The sequence below is a fragment of the Schistocerca cancellata genome, chromosome 1 (genome assembly GCF_023864275.1).
Source record: "Schistocerca cancellata isolate TAMUIC-IGC-003103 chromosome 1, iqSchCanc2.1, whole genome shotgun sequence".
Taxonomy (NCBI): Eukaryota; Metazoa; Arthropoda; class Insecta; order Orthoptera; family Acrididae; genus Schistocerca; species Schistocerca cancellata.
Window position 1 is genome coordinate 946,361,671 of NC_064626.1, and position 17,772 is coordinate 946,379,442.

The 17,772-nt window shown below is 42.6% G+C and overlaps 1 protein-coding gene across 1 annotated transcript in view; it reads right to left on the reverse strand.

Annotated features, from left to right (window-relative positions):
• Positions 1 to 2,945: 2,945 nt before the first annotated feature.
• The window catches only part of LOC126117190 (E3 ubiquitin-protein ligase MARCHF3-like), a 128,944-nt gene continuing 114,117 nt past the window's right edge, over positions 2,946 to 17,772 (reverse strand). The window contains exons 3-4 of the mRNA XM_049915041.1: positions 14,660 to 14,870; positions 2,946 to 3,101 (exon numbers count right to left, since the gene is read on the reverse strand). Of these exons, the coding sequence (XP_049770998.1) occupies positions 2,946 to 3,101; positions 14,660 to 14,870 (367 nt within the window). The remainder of the gene's footprint in view (positions 3,102 to 14,659; positions 14,871 to 17,772) is intronic.

Genomic DNA, 17,772 nt, shown 5'->3' on the forward strand with positions numbered 1-17,772 from the left:
AACCATCTCCCACTATGACTACCTTGTTGCATACCTACCTAGTAAACATGTTTTCAAACGGCTGTAGTACGGAGATGGTACGTTTCCGGATATGGTTTCTATTGTTATGTACTCACTCCGTTTCACCTTCTAGACCTCTATAAAGGGAATTTTTGAACACCCTGCATGTGCTCTTCTTTGTGGAGTATGTGACATTTTATCTTATTTTTACTCTTTCTGGGCCAGGTATAACAAGTAAGATTTGCAGAAGAAATATGGGTTTGCAGACCGCTACATGTAAGCGCTATGTTTGTCGACTATTCCACAAACATTCTGGGCCTGTTCATATGAAAATGGCACCATCTGTCCGAGATGTTCACTATTCTGCATGAACTGCAGAATTTTCGCAGAAAATTCCGCACATTGTGGCCTGAAACCTAGTTTCCTTGTCCATCTAATTAGGATAGGAAAGCATGCGATGGAAGACATTTTAGAAGCACCTTTTGTAGTTGACGTGGAAGTCTAATTGTATCCAGACTTAATCACATCAGTTTCTCACTTCTGGCTGACGTTTGCTGAAGCTTCCCTGTACCTCTCTTCCTGTGTTTATCATAGAGAGAATGCAAGAGAAAGGGAGAGAGACAGAGGGAGAGGGAGGGAGGGATGGGGAGAGGGAGGGAGAGAGAGAGAGAGAGAGAGAGAGAGAGACAGGCAGACAGAGAAATATGATTTCCACATAATGCTGCAGTTATACTTATTTGTAGTTATGTACAAGACATGCAAAACCTAATTCCGCATTTTTATTGTAATACATTTACTGTGTAATGAGGTTTTTGTGTTGTAAGTTTTAACATATCTTTTGGAATAACCTTCAATTTTTGTACGTTAAGTTTCATAACACAAATTATGTCCAGGATAAATTGTGCTTAAGAACTTATACTCTCTTTCACATATGGCGGCACTTTACAGGAGGATGCAATATTTTAGACGTATGTCACGTTTCACTCATGAGATTTGCAGATAACATTTCCTTCATTGTGTGTTCTTTCCATAGAAAGACAGTCAGTCGTTTTTCTGTTGGTGATACTGTTCACTGAACTGAAGAACATGCATGTTCCAAAAAATTGTACGTTCAAAGAAGCACATGAAAATAGCAAATTCCCCAATTTGCGGACATTCAAGAGGTGAAGGATGAATCAGATCAATGTTACCTCTGGTATATAAATAAACATTATTCAATGTACTAATACTTTCGATGATGTACTAATACTTTCGATGATTAAAAACTTTCTAAACCCAAGATCGCATAAATATTTCTTTTTTTAAAACACCCCATTTCGACAGCCTTTGCTGTCATCTTAAGGTATTAAAAATCTTTTTTTTGTTGAAACGTGTTTATTTTAATTTGGATCACACGCCAAGTTCTCATGTGGATAAAAACAGTACGTTATAAAATGGTTGTCATAACGAAGATATTTAAAAATGTAGAGCACCTTGTGCAAATGGCCATGTCCATATATATAGCGCTCACAGACGTATTTGTACATGGTCATTTGCCGAAGGTGCTTTATATTTTTAAGTATTTTAGTTATGGCAGACCGTTTATAATGCGCTGTTTTTATCCACACTACAACTTGGTATGAGATCCTGCTTACAATGAACACGTTTCATAACAAAAAGGTTTATTTTTAACCTCTGAAAATGACAGCAAAGTCTGTCGAAACCATTTCTCTTTAACTAAAGAAATATTTATGTGAACTTGGCTATAGAAAGGTTTTAGCAAGTAAAACAGATCCCTCTTTCTGTCTTCTCAAAACGAGAAAATTCAATTTTCGTTGGTCCTTAACACCTTGTTTACTGAAAGGTTTTGAACCATGGACTTTTGTGTCATATATCACCGCCACTAGGAATCTTGACGGTGCCTTTCGCCTCGTAAGCCATAAAATGTTGGTATGTACCGTATTTAATTACTTATTTATAGTTTCCTCGTTTTATGTAACAATGCAACAAAAACACTATTATTGATCGTTTTGCTTTCCAGTCAACAGCATATACAGTATGTTATAGAAGCAGTCTAAAAGTAACCATTCTTATTGTTTACTCGTGTATATTAATGACATAAATATCTCCATCAAGGCCCCCACAAAGAAAGACACACTCTTGTCAATAAATACTGTGTGTATTAATAACGTAAGTGTATCCATTAAGGCCCCCACAAAAAAAAAAAAACGATTCACTCTTGTCAATAAACACTAATGTATAGTGAATTATCAAAAGAGATCGCTCAATTAGCCGTACATGAAAATTTTCTATGCAAGCAAGGACATCTGATTTACAACGCAACCATACTTCGCACAAATTCTCTCTCTCTCTCTCTCTCTCTCTCTCTCTCCCTCCACCGCGCGCGAGCGCGCACGCACACACACACACACACACACACACACACACACACACACACACACAAGTGAGCGTGCACATAACTCTCCCCCCCCCCCCATACACACACACACATACACCAGAGCGCGCGCTCACGCAAAACGACTATGCTTTATTTGTTGTAAGCTTGTAAGCCGTAATCGGCAGCGGAAAGGTTTCTTGTATAATCAGCCAGTTTTTATCTACATGCAGTACGACTCAGTAGTTGTGACGCTCTCTCCTTTCGTAGTTTCTAACCGCAACCCAGGTCATTTCTTATTCTACACATTAACTTAATCATGTTAAAATTACAAAATTACGTTTCGATCCATTAAATGCTTCGTGGACAGAGAACATGAAACAGTTTGGTGGTTGAGCTATCGTCCGTATACACGAATATTCATTGTCAATAGAAGTAAGTCAAATCAGCCTAATATGACACAGGCCCTATCTCGTACTCATTCTCACACAACTCCAGTCTAGTACCACGGGTTGCTCCGCTGAAGTTGGCCCAGTGTTCAGAGAGTGCCGTTGCGCTACCGGCTGGACCACTAGCCGCCGATGGCCGCCTCCGGTTCACCACCTGTACCTGCGGTCAGACGCTCGCGTGCTGCTGGATGTGCGCTCCACGTGAAAAGATTTGCTCCAGAGAGGAGCCTCTCGCTACCGCCGTCACCTGGCCCTCGTCTACCGGCGTCGTCAGCACACTGCAAAGAGCCAGGAGGCGCAATGAAAATAGGACGAAAAATGAAGAATCGTGTCGTTACGGGCGTACAGTTATTGCAGACAGAAATTAACATCATAAAAGGGAAGGAATTGTACTTATATAAAATTATTATCATCATCTTGTAACGTGGCTACTGTCACACATATACCGGGGCGACAAAGATATTCGGAAAGCGTTATGCACATATACAGATGGCGGTAGTGTCGTGTGCATAGGGTATAAAAGGGAGGCTGACTGACGGAGTTGTCATTTTTACTCACGCCATTCATATGAAAAGATTTCCGACACTATGGCTGCACCATCGAAATTAAGAAACTTTGAACTCAGAATGATAGTTGGAGCTAGATGTGTGGGACATTCCATTTTGGAAATCAATAAAGAATTCAATATTCCGAGATCCACAGTGTCAATAGTGTGCCGAGAACATCACATTTCAGGCACTAACTCTTACCTAGGACAAGGCAGTGGACGTCGGCCTTCACTAAACGACCAAGTGAAGCGGGTTTACGAAGAGTTGTCAGTGCTAACAGACAAGCAACACTGCGTGAAATAACCTCAGAATCAATGTGGAGCATACGTCGAACGTAGGACAGTGCAGCGAAATTTTGCGTTAATGGGCTATGGTAGAAGGCGACCGAAATGAGTGGCTTTGCTAGCAGTACAACGTTGCCTGTAGCGCCTTTCCTGGACTCGTGACCATACTGATTGGACTATAGACGAATAGAAAACCGTGGCCTGGTCAGATGATTTCCGATTTAAGTTGGAAAGAGCTGATGATAGGGTTCGGGTGCGGCGAAAACCCCATAAAGTCTTGGACCCAAGTTGTCAACGAGTCACTGTGCGAGCCATAATGCTCTGGGATATGTTTACATGGAATGGACTGGGTCCTCTAGCTATGTTCGGCTGCCTGGATACCGTTTACAGCTACTCATGGACTTCGTGTTCCCGAACAACGACGGAATTTTTATGGATGACAAGGTGCCCTGTCACCAGGTCACAGTTGTTTGCGACTGATATGAAAAACATTCTGGGCAATTCGAGCTAATGATTTGGCCAAGCATATCAGTACGAGGTGAATCCCATCGAACATTTATGAGACATAGAGAGATTAGTTCGCGCACAAAATCCTGCACCGGCAATACTTTCGCAATTACGGACGGCTATAGAGGCAGCACGGCTCAATAGTTCTGGAAGGAACTTCCAACTACAAGTTGAATCCACGCCACGTCGAGCTGCTGCACTACGTTGGGCAAAAAGAGGTATCCCAGGTATTCAGTATACGCTGTCCGATCAAAAGTATCCGGACACTCGTACGTAATGTAGAGTTGACCACTAGAAGTCACGAGAAGCAAACTCGTCAGTATGAAAGGACCCACAGAGTATTGTGGCGTCAGTCGAGAAGCAGTGACAGCGCAATGGGTGAGCAGGAGATCTCAGTGTCTTCGAATGTGGACTAATCGTTGGGTGTCCCTGAGTAACAAATTGGTCAGGGACATTTCAACCCTTCTAAAGCTTCCCAAGTCGACTGTTGCTGTGAGGAGTCAAAAAGGTGATCGAGCAGTTCCTCACCAGCCAAGCACTTCTATAGTCAGTGGTAAACGACGCTTGGGCCGGCCGGGGTGGCCGAGCGGTTCTAGACGCTTCAGTCCGGAACCGCGCTGCTGCTACGGTCGCAGGTTCGAATTCTGCCTCGGGAATGGACGTGTGTGATGTCCTTAGGTTATATAGGTTTAAGCAGTTCTAAGTTCTAGGGGACTGATGACCTCAGAAGTTAATTCCCATAGTGCTCAGAGCCATTTGAACCAATTTTTAAACGACGCTTGAGGAGGAGTAAAGAGCGACGCCACTGGGCAATGAATGATTGCAAACGATATACCCTGTGGCAATCGGATGGTAGGTTTTGGGTTTGGCAAACTCTGGAGAATGTTACCGGCCAGTATGGGTAGTGCTAACAATGGAGCAGGGAGGCTGTGGTTTTAAGGCATGGGGCTGTTTCTAATGGTTAGTGTGTGGTTCTCTTTTGCTCTTAAGGAAACGCTACATACAGAAGGATATGAATACATTTTGTAGAACTTTGTACTGCGTACAGTAGAGAGAAGGTTCGGAGACGATGCCTGCTTATATCAGCATGACAAATGCACTCTGTTATATAACAGCATAAGTGAGATAATAACATTCCTGAGATGGACTGGCGTACCCAAGGTCCCGACCTGAAACCACTGGAACACTTTGCGATGAGGAAGCACGACTTCACTCCAAACCGCGGCGTCCAACACGGCTCTCTTTTAAGTACCCCCAGAGGGAAAATTTGTATAAAGAAGATCAAGGAGATCCGTAATGTAGTCATCCCGGAAAACGCTACACAAAATAACACGGAAAAGGTAATGAACGGCAAAAAGAGAAACTGATACGCAAACAGACGAAGAAAGAAATACTGTGGCATCCCACAGAACACAGACGCGAAGACACTAAAGGACACAGTATACATCTAGAACCATAAAGATGAACTGGCCAAGAGAAGCTCGAAAGTGGCTTTACAGTACAATTCAGGACAGTGACAATGAGAGGAGTGTTCCATCAAGTTACCGAAGTGAGTCCTGAGATTAGACAGTACTCTCGAAAACTCGATCTTGGATTCCGTTCGGTTTCAGTGGTGCGCTCAATGTCAAGACCTTGGTCATTTGGCAAAACATTGTTATAAACAAGTAGTAATTTGTGAACACTGCGGAAAAGAATGTCATATCAGAAAGGACTGCAATAGAATAGAACTAGCGACAATATGTACGCCAGGTAAATATAGGGGTAAAGAATGTACTGGGAACAGAGATGAATGTCACACGCATCAAACCCTCCTAACAAGATAGAATCTAAGAACGGATTATGGAAATGTGTCTCATAACACTAGAAAACAACAAGGATTCTAATGACACCATCAAGTGACGTCTATGTCAAGAAAAATAAATCACCAATGAGGAGGAGGAGGGCGCCGAAAGAGCGAGGAATTTTTGGCAAAGTGTGAGCTTTTAGTGCCATAGAAAACAACATGCGACACAGACCGAAGGAGAGCAGGATTTGCAGGCAAACTCGGCAGTTATATGTAGAAAGCGACATCACACAAACTGAGGAAAATACTGCCCTGCCTACAGAAGTGAATGAATATTTGACAATGAAGGATGTATCTGCAACAGAAACAGAAACTGTGAGTCACTTCCTACAGGAAACAAACACCTACACCATGGAAGTAGGCAACAAAACACAGACCGGAACAGATCCTCCGCAACAAATTTATGAAAGCACAGAGAACGTTACGCAGCTCCCATGGCTGGAAGAGCCGATGACGCTTACTACAGCATGAAGTTATCTGGTAAGGAATATGTAATCGAAAGAGTATAATACTCTTCCTGTTCCTGGTTTCGTAGACAGAATCATCTCAAAGTGAACAATCGGCCAACATAAGCGGAAAACTGCACGAACTACTGAAAGATATGCCGCAATTTCGAATAAATTTCATAAATTTAGTGCAGCTGCAAGATCGTGACAAACTTCTTCAGACAATGTTAAAAATAACCATTACAGTCCTAGACAGGCAACACGTCGATCGTAGCATTAACGTTGAAAATATTTGTTTGCTTGAAGCCCTGTGGCAGGAATGCAAGTAAACTTGCGAACGATGGAGTCGTAGACGGTGTGACGTATTGAAGTTTGCGTCGGTGTTGGAAGCGTGCTCGGATAGCCAAAGTGGTTAAGGCGACCATTCGCATCAAACGGGAAATCCGGGTTCGAGACCCAACACGGTAAAAATTGCGAATTAATTTTGTAACTTTAGTACAGCTGCAACATCGTCGCCTATTTCTGTTTCTTCAGATATTGTTAAAAATAATAATTAGATATTTACTTGCGTGAACTGTACAACGAATTTCGCCTGAAACGAAGTGTCCTTGCACAGTGGAATAATGCTGAAATGGCGGTAATTAATAAAGGGTAAGAGAAGGATCTGATGGTACCCAAATTCAACAGACCAAATTGTCTGTTGAGCATTCTCAGCCAAATATTTGAGAAACTATTATGCAAGCGATTGCAATATTATAGACTGCTACATGGGATGAGTCCTCATAAGGGCTTAGAAGAGCAAGTCAAGTGAAGATGCAATTAATAAGACGATGTAGCTCATTCTACGTAATCTCTATGGGAAATTACTGATTCTCCTGGCGCTTTCAGTAACCTATGGTGGCCGTCTTTGGTTCAAATGGCTCTGAGCACTATGGGACTCAACTGCTGAGGTCATTAGTCCCCTAGAACTTAGAATTAGTTAAACCTAACTGACCTAAGGACATCACAAACATCCATGCCCGAGGCAGGATTCGAACCTGCGACCGTAGCGTGGCCGTCTTTCTTTGGCACTTTAGGGAGTTGGACTGTCCAGAGGCGTTGCACGACTGCATGAGAGACTATTACTGCGGGAGCGATGCTTCTATAGAATGCCCTGAAACGAAAATAACGAAGACAATAACAAAAGTATATCCACAGTGATCAGTGTGTAATACAGAGTTTTGGCATGTAGCATTACAGCCCATACTATAGAAGTTACACCACACTGCTAACGTAAGCGAACTGGTAGCATTTGCGGACGAAGTACTGTTCGTTGTAAGTAATGACATCAGAAGATTTATAGAAGACAAGTGAAATGCAGGGCTTCCTGGACATGAGGAATGGTTCTGAAGTATCAAACTGTCAATAATATCTCACAAAACTATGTATCTCCTGCTGAAAGGGACCATAGCAAGTAAGCCTAACATGAAATTAGATGATGTAACGATTAGAAGCAGCGCAGTAACGACATATCTGGGTGAAAGGTACAAACTCGATGAACAAAACTGTATCCATTGCAAATAGCCAACTTCGTTTTCCCTTGAAAACAGAGCTCATAGACGGCAGCTTGTGGAGCCAACCTCATTAGTGAGATGAGTTCAACGAGCAGAGGTACTAAGATTAACGTGCGCCTGCTGCACTACGTCGAATGATGCAATTTTAGTAATACCAGGAATATGACCATTGGGCATGGACGTCATGGAAAAGAGAGCCCTTTATTGGTCAATGAAGGGTAATCAAGTGGAAGTACCCAAGGACAGGTGAAACAGAGCCCAATACGAAAACGTTAGCAAAAGATCGCATATTAGAACTGCGCATAATGAATAGAACACCTCAGGCGCAGGCACGAGAGCATACAAATTTCTTCCTTACATCAGGGAGAGAATAAAAATGAGAGAGATTTCTTAATCCGTCGAGTGAACTGACATATTAGCTGACCACTCATGGCCCTTAAGCTACGTATCTACACAAAATCTAAAGACAATTGGAAGACAGTTGCGCATGCAGCATGCGGGCACTAAAGAGTACGTACTGTGGGACTGCGGAATGCGTTGAGAAGTGAGTCAACCTGGTGCATTTTTCACAATACTACAGCTGCAGTACCCAGGAAGGACCAGGAAGACTTCACGAGGCATTCAGCTACAAGCCAGCATGCTACGATTCCCGCTAGACAACAGTCTCTGAAGATGGAGAGAAGCCAACTGAGATTGGCGGCCAGAGAGTCAAATGGTTTGGATTGCATTGGTGCAAGTGATAACGGAAGTGTGGAGTCTGCGACGTAACAGTGAATCGTGGAACTGTTTATTATATAAGATACGCTGCTGATGTGCTAGCCTACTCTGAAGGAATCCAGAAGATAATGGCTGTTGACTGGGGTAGTATGATGGCGGATCCAATAGCAGAAACAACCATCTGCATTTTAAATGCACCAAAATAAATCAACAAAACTTGAACAGATTTTGTAGAGCTAACAGTAGTATTAATAATTGGGTAGTTGGTTAAGGGTTCTATTGCAGTTTCGTGGTAGTTTAAGTAGTTGTATTAGCATTTTTTGTAGTACTAGTTTTTTAATTAAGTTCCAGGAATAAGTAATGTAATGCAATATCGCATAATATAATATAATATAAGGTGATTCAGTTGCCCCTACCCATGGGTTCTATGCAACCGGCAGCACCCTCAAATACCATGGAAAAGATTTCAATACTTTCTCGCTCACTATGTGCAAACTAGTAGTTCTACGTTAAAAAAATTAACAGGACCTGTTTGTAAAAAATTGAATGTAGTTAAATTTTGTAGTGGGATGCGTTTTCGATATAGGCTGTAATTTTAGAGTTATTCAAGAAAAACGTACAAAAATGACCTTCAGACGCATATTTTTATAACTCGAATAACGATAACTCCAGCGAAAAAATATCGTAGTACAAAAAAAAAATTATAAATCTGACTCCTGAGGAAGAATGTACTGCCATTCCTTCACAGACATTCAGAAGCCTTACTGAAAGTGTCCCTAGCAGTTTTGAAGCCATCATAAAGGTGAATGGCGGACACAGCTCATATTAATGTCCACCAGTAGGTGTCTGGCTACTTTTGATCAGATAGTGTACTGGGTGCCCAATTTATTTTAGCCGCCCGAAATAAATTTTTGTTCAAAAAAAATGTACCAAGCAAAGTGTTGTTTGGCTACCTGTGGGTCATCAACCATCGTGATTGCCATTTTCATAACTTTGATCCTTGTGAAGGTATGATCATCAGTACATCTTCTTACACAGTACTCGAAGACAGAAAAACGGAACACAAGGAAGGAATTAACGGAATGGGACGGAAATCAGTAGAGGTGATGTACACGTACAGACAAACGAATGATTATAATTTCAAAAAAGTTGGATGACTGTTCAAGAGAAAATTCTTCACAAATTTAGAAAGTCAATAACGCGGCGGTCTAATGCTGGCCCTTATGCAAGCAGTTATCCGGCTTGGAATTGATTGCTAGATTTGTTGGACATCCTCCTGTCCTGGACAGTGGTAGGATACCAACCTGACTGTCGCCCGCCGTACGGCTTGACAACCAGGAGACAGTACCAGTGGTCTGGGGTGACACTTCTTTTTATAGCAGAACACCTTTGGTTGTAATACGCGGCCACCTTACACCACAGCGATACGTCGATGATATTCTACGAACCGTTTTGACACCCTTCATTGCAAGCCATCCTGGACTTACATTTCAACAAGATAATGCCCGCCCTCACACGACGAGAATTTCTACTGCTTGTCTTCGTGCTTGCCAAATCCTACCTTGGCCAGCAAGGTCGCCGAATGTCTACCAAAGTTAAAACGTTTGGAGAATTATGGGCAGGGCCCTCCAACGAGCTCGGGGTTCTGATGATATTACTCGCCAATTAGGCAGCATTTTTCACGATATTTCTCTGGAGGACGTCCAACAACTCTATCATTCATTTCCAAGCCGTTATTAAAAACGTCATGTTTTCGTGAATGGTACACTTACATATTTTTAACGAGCTGCACTTCGCGAGTATCGACGCATTGGAGGAATACGGAGAAGTCCTCTTTCCACATCGGAGTTGAAAAACATGATTTGGAAGTTCAAATTAACTGGCTACTTGAGAATTGTTCTTGGGTGCTGCAGACGCCCAATTGCGCCACAGATTGTTGATGAAGTTACTGCTGGGTGCAATGTGCGATCTTCTAGTAAGGCACGAGCTGTGCCACGACAGCTGAACATTTCATGGACCACCGTTCGAAAGATCGGTGCGAAAAATTGTGAAATGGTATCTCTAGTATGGAAACAGGCTGTCGTGGATGCAGACGGTCGTCACACCGAGCATCGTTTGTAAACTGGCACGTAAACATGGTACGCAACTAACTAATGTTATCCTCTCATGTGGAAATTAACATGTGTTTTTTTCAGTGGTGTATTCGTTATTCGTCTTCCGCACGTCCTTACAAATGTTTCCACTAAATTTCATTGTTCTACGACCACTCGTTTTTCACGAGGCCCTCTCAAGAAGTGACAGTTTAATTACAACCACCCTGTATGCTGATGCCAAGAGAAATTCCTCAGTTGTAGGTTTTATCACTGAAAGAGAAAAATGGAAATCTGGAGAACAATTTTCATTTTATTTCCGACTGCCGCTGACGAAAGGTACTATGACGAACATAAGGCCGTGCAGAAGGGATGAAAGGTAACTCTATTTAAAATAAAAATGATAAAAAAATAAGAAAAAATGCTGAGTCGGTAGAGCACTTGCTCGCGAAATGTTAAGGTTCTAGGTGTGAGTCTCAGTCCGGCATACAGTTGTAATCTGCCACAAAGTTTCAGATCTATCCATTGCCTCAATATTTAACTGTTTTCCCTCATATTCACCGAAATGTAGTGAGGTTACTTCGTGCTAGAATTAGAGGAAGTCGAGTCTAACAAGCATTACTGTGTGTTACGGAGAAACTGCTGGTAATCTGCTCCAGATAAGCATGCAGCAGATGCGACATCTAACAGAAAACGCATGGGAGCACGAGGCGGCAGATACACCGACAACATTAGTTATTATCATGCTGGTCAGGATACACGCGGAGCGGAAGGAGAAACACAGTGATTCGACTGTACAATAGGGCTAAAAGTGGGACTTTGCGCGAAGGAGGCGGTTGCTTGGGGTGGAATTTTGACGTTTGCTATCCAAGGTGGACTTTTATGGGAAGAGGTGGAGCTCTTGTGGCTGAAGCTTGAGAAAGATCATCCCACTCTATCCAGCGAGAATCAAATGATGTAAGAGCCACTGATATTGCGTAAAATTAACGCACGTATTTTTTATTCATCTCGATGAGAAGATCTTATCGACACTCCACATACTCTGTACAATACAAGTTGGCTACTTCGTGGCATAAAGACTAGGTACGCCTTATACCTAACAATTGACTAAGAATTATAATGATGAGTGCACAGAGCCGCCACATCCAAAGACACGTCACCGCGGTCTAGTCACACTAAGGTGACCACCTCCTATGTTCGAGTCAAAGTGCAATAACCACTCTCAGACGGCAGATGACAGTCCTAGCGATGGAGGGTTAGAGAGCCTGTATAGGTAGAGTGTGGCCAACCGGACGATACAGCGGCCTTTTTCTGCCAAACTGCAGGCGAGACTTTTGAATGGCCAGTAGTGGAGTACACACTCACCGAATTAAAAGCACAAGATAATATGGCGAAATCATTCGTTAAATCTCTTTCTTTACAGCTATAATATACTCATAGTAGCCTACTACGTACAGCACAGGAAAATTTGATACAGTGGCTGTAAAAATTATTCGTTACTTGCATTTATCTCCTTTAAAGTTCGTTTACTATACATATTGCAATGAAAGTAACGTAAATAAAAAAATATACTGTATAGCATTTGCTTTGTAGCGGAAGTGCATAACGCTAAAGATTTAACGTACCTGTATTACGTCAGATGAATGAAAGTCGTAAGCAGTTGTTTACTTGTGACATCCAAAAAGTGTGAGACGTATCAATACTTCTTGTTATGTCTTCAAACTTTTTGCTTGTCTCAAGTAAACAACTGCTTACGACTTTCTTTCATATAAATACTGAATACCTCTCATAGATAACAAACGAAAAAGATTACAAAAATCAAGTAATGTTGAATGTAGGCTACTGTAATAACTACCAAATATAACAAGAAAACTACCGTATCCCTTCTACCCCACAGTAAGTAGGCCTATTAAGAACTGCCTTCAAGAGTACCTACAATTATTTACTATGAATAATGTTTCAGCAACCACAACAACTGCGGAAAACGTTCTTACAACTTGCCTGCGTCCACAATCAGGCAATAATACTGAAACCAAAAGAATGCCTAGTGCTCTGATTCGGAACGAAATAAAGTTTGACGCTGTAAAGTCGAATGAGCATGGCACAACAATTATAGAAACTTTCCGTTTCCAAGAAAGACTGTCAGATATTGGCTTCAGAAAAGCTTGTTGTGCTACCAGTATGCACGAACTGTTAAAGAAATAAGAGCTTAAAAACCATATACAACTAAATAGAACATGCATGCACAACGTATAACAAGTCACTCAATAATTCAAATACCTTTTAATCGTTTCCAAAAAGTCCTCTGAACTTCAATTCAACTCAAAAGCACAGCGTTTGGCAGAAAAATGGCGCCAAAGCTAATCAACCAATCACGGGAAACTTCACCCAAGGCCACTCTCTCTGTATACAGGCTCTCTGTGGAGGGTATATAAAGCGTGCCGGAAGGACACGGACAAAATTGCAGTAGTTGTAAAGCAGAAACGGAGCGATTTACCTGACGCTGAAAACGATATGATCATTGCCTTTCGGGCCAAGAGTGGAACCATATCGAGAACGGATAAGTTTGTAAGCTGTTCATGGCAAAATGGTGCTACTCAAATCCGGCGCTGACGCAACTGCCCTGCACCATGGGCCGTAGTTCACAGGGGTGAACGACGGCTGCAGGGATGTGTACGGAAAATACGAGCAATTGTTGAGCTACTGACCACCCAGATGAACCAAGTGGCTACCAACAGTTTCTTCTCAACGACCGTTCAGAGAACGTTGTTGCGTATGAGCCTCCGCAAATGACTGGTTTATGCACCCTTGGTGACACGTTCATTGGCAATGAAGGCTGGAATTTGCCCGCAAGTAGGCATCGAATGAGAGACAACACGTGACCTCTTCAGATGAATCACGTTTCATGCACCATATGACAGACGACCGTTGGCGTGTTCGGTGTTAGACATTCGTCGGAAGGGTCAAGGCTGCAGGGAATCACCTGGGCAACCTCATCCTGACGGACAACACAATGTATCAGCACAAGTATGCAACTATCTATGGAGACCATGTCCACCCCTACATGCAGTTTCTATTTCCTGGGCACGAACAATGCAATGTGTCACCCAGCTCGTAGTGTGCGTGCGTGGCTGGAAAAGCTCCAAGTGAGTTTACCGTACTCCCCTGGCCACCAACGCCCCTTATTTAAATCCAATCGAGAATCTGTAGGACCACGTCGATCGGGCTGTACGCGCGGTGGATCCTCAGCCGAGAAACCTAGAGCAGCTGGCCATGGCAACTGAGTTCGCATGGCCGCAGGTCCTTGCTGGTTCGTTCCAGAACCTCACTGACTACCTTCTGCACGTCTCGAAGCGGCCAGCGCTGCAAAATATGGTTAATCTGCATTTTGTCAGGTGGTCACATTAATGTAACTCTACTGTGCATAACTAGATAACTGCTGTAACTGCTATTGCATCATAATGTTCAAGACCTCTTCCACTCATGGTGCACTGAAAACCACCTTGAGTGGCGTCCTATACTTCTACTACGTAAAACGCAGCCCAGACATAAATGTAAGAGGAGAAAGAAGAACATCTATACCTTCAAGCATCTTGCACTAAATCCACAGTAGATCCGACTTTCACCCGAATTTCAAGCGCAACGACAAATTAGCACCTGTAGCAACTATCTCCCGCGCTGCATTTAACATAGGTTGACAATTTCTCACATATAAATGAGCATCTAATAATATACTTCTGTGAAAGACTGCCCATGCAGGTACTGTAACTTCTTTTCTACAACATGGCTAACCTGATGCGGTAACAGGAGCTCCACCATGAGTACCATTCGCTGAAATGTCCACTGACGGCGATGCCGAGCCAGATGAAGAAGCAGATGACAATGACAGTGCACATCACCAGGAGTCCAATTGCCGTCAGAGCCTCTGTGGTAGTCTCGTTTGGTCCGATCCCCATGGGACCCTCCGCTAGCTCCAGAATACCGCGTACGCTAAAATACACGTACGCTCCGATCACCGGCATAACGCATATCACTGTCAACAGGTCGATCACCAGTAATCTGGAAATGAAACCGTCAATAGATGTGTCACAGAAATTCATATTTAAACAGTCATGGTACAACAGCATACATTGTAGCACCTGACGCATCATGAACATTAACTTGAAAAAAGTCACATGGCAGTTTAATTGTGGGAATTTGTTTTTAATTTCCAGCCACCTGCAGCTACCATAAAAGTATTTATGATTCGAGAGCTCACATCTCAATTTCAAATACCATACCAGTTGCTCGAAGTCAAAGAATATGGCGTGGCCATACAGCTTGTTTGGGATTAAATTATCAACATTATGAGCCATGACAATCATACATGAATTATGCCAAGTAGTCGAATACATTAAGTAGAGTTATTATAGTGTTTTTGACTGCACGACTACCACGAATCGTACAGTTAAAGTAAAAAGATGTTTCAATTTTCATCTGATATATTTTTATATCATCAATAAATTTAGGAAAGAATTTTCATTCTGCAGCGGAATATGTGCTGTTTTAAGACTTCCTGGGAGATTAAAACCGCGAGACAGATTGTGAATCGAAACTGGAACCTTTGCCTTTTGCGAATAAGCGATTTATTAACTGAGCTATCCAAGCAGGAGACGTCCTCAATCTTTTACTTCCGCCTGTACCTCATCTCCGATCTGTCAGATTTCACATAAATTCTTCTACATACCTACCGAGAGAGGTGGGGCAGGGATTAACATAATGCATTCGCATTCTGGAGGATGACGGTGCAAATCCCTGTCCAACTATCTAGATTTAGCTTTTCTGTGATTTACGTCACTCGCTCCAGGCAAACGCCGGGATGATTTCTTCGAAAACGGCAGGGCCCATTTCCTTCCCCATCGTTTCGTAATCCGAGCTTGTGCTCCATCTTTAGTTACCTCGTCGATGAGACGTTAAACACTAATCTTTCTTCTTTACTTTCTTCTCCATTACTTGCGGTACCATTCCTCCTGAAAGAAAGGATATTGCGGAAATGGGACAGGGGATGCTCTCGTCAGGTACGATCGAGAACTTTTGTAAAGCGTGGAAGGAGGGAGGTGAGATGCTGGTACAATCAAAGCTCGGATGAGGGGCGGGGAAGGGGGTTGCGAGAGTCGTGAGTTGTGATTGGTTAGCTTAGTGGGCAGTGCACTTGCCCAGGCAAGGAAAAGGCCCCATGCCCAGTCCCGGACTGGCATGCAGCTTTAATCTGCAAGAAAGTTTCAGTAAATTTTGGATTTCGCTAATTCTTTTGTACGGAAAAGTCTCTGACTGCCTCTCCCACCGGAGGTTCGAGTCCTACCTCGGGCATGGGTGTGTGTATTGTTCTTCGCATAAGTTAGTTTAAGTAGTGTGTAAGTCTAGGGAACGATGACCTCAGTAGTTTGGTCCCTTAGGAATTCACATATATTTGAATATTTGAAAGCCTCTGTGGGGTCAAAAAAAAACTATCCGGTTGTTTCAGCTGTTATATACCAAGCATGATTTGTTTTGCTAGAGAACAATCTGAACAAAGGGCATGATCACTGTACTAGAAAATGTATGATGGAAATGGAGACTACCTAAGGTAGTTTATTCTATGTCTGTGGGAAAATTAACGCACTGAAGTGGAAAAGGGGGGGGGGGAGGGAGAGGTGGGAGACGGAATAATAACGCCGATACAGTGGGAGGAAGGAAGAATCTTAAACTAGGAGAAAAGCCTCTACCATAGTGCACTGTTATCTGACAATAATTGCCGAGACGTGTTAAAAAAGGAAATAACGATTAACAATATGCATTCAAGTCAGCAAAACAATCGTTTTAACAAATCGCTTTTAATAATAAAATCGTTTTAAGTTACAAAGAGACAGACTTAAAATGCAGAATGTTTTGAAACTATATACGAGAGTGCAAGTTTTTAATTGTACCATTATTATTATTATTATTATTATTTAAGTGTAAGTCAATAAAATGATATGATCTGTATCATATGCCTAATTTTATATTTATTGTACAGCGTTTGGTTAACACTGTAGAAATTGTTGCAGTTCTTTTCTCTAATTTACATCCAAAAGCAGTTCAAACAGTATCTCAGTATAGCAAAAACAAAATCATCTGCAAGAAGAGCAATTTATGATGTTCTGGGGACACCAAATGTAGCGGCAGCTGTCGAGCCGAGAGGACGCGCAGCAGAGCAGCGGCAGCATTTGTGTGATAAACTCTAAAGTAATTTAGTCTTTGTTTTTTGTTCAGGTGCTTCTGCAAAGAAGTCAACTGTACGCTTGTATTTTACTATGTAGACTATTGGCTAGAAAATTAATCGTAGTTTTTGTTTTTGCGTAGCTCTTGTAAATATCCTTGTGTAGGGCGGCTTCCTAGCATAAATTTTCCGTGTAGAGAATTTTATTTCTGTTTAATAGTTTGCAGACTTAGAGTTCAGTGAGAAATCTGCACACCAACTTTTTTTTACTTTATTCTCCTTTGGTATATTTTCAAACTCAGTAGCGCGATTTGAGAACGTGTATCTGTTTTATACACAATACGATATGGCTAGGGACTGCGCTTGTTGTGAGCTGACACAAGGTGAGTTGTCTGCTGTCCGTAAACAGCTGGAAACTGCGTTGGCTACCGGCGACAAGCTTCTAGCTAATGCTCGAATTTGCGGTGACGTGGGGGTGCCAGTGACGAGACCTCCGAGACCTTTGGTGCCAGTGGAATCCCCTGGTGGCCCGTACGTCGCTGCGGCTACCGATATGCAACATCTGACCGGTTCGTCCTCACTCCAGAGTGGGTGGCAGAGAGTGGTGGGTTCGCGTGTCACTGGGCGGAAGGCGAAAGTGGAAGCAGGCCGTGCGGCTGGCTCCTTACGTCTTAGCAACAGGTACGAGGTGCTTCCCAGTGTTGCTGAAAACTCTGAGCCAGCACGGGATGCCTCTCCTGATGG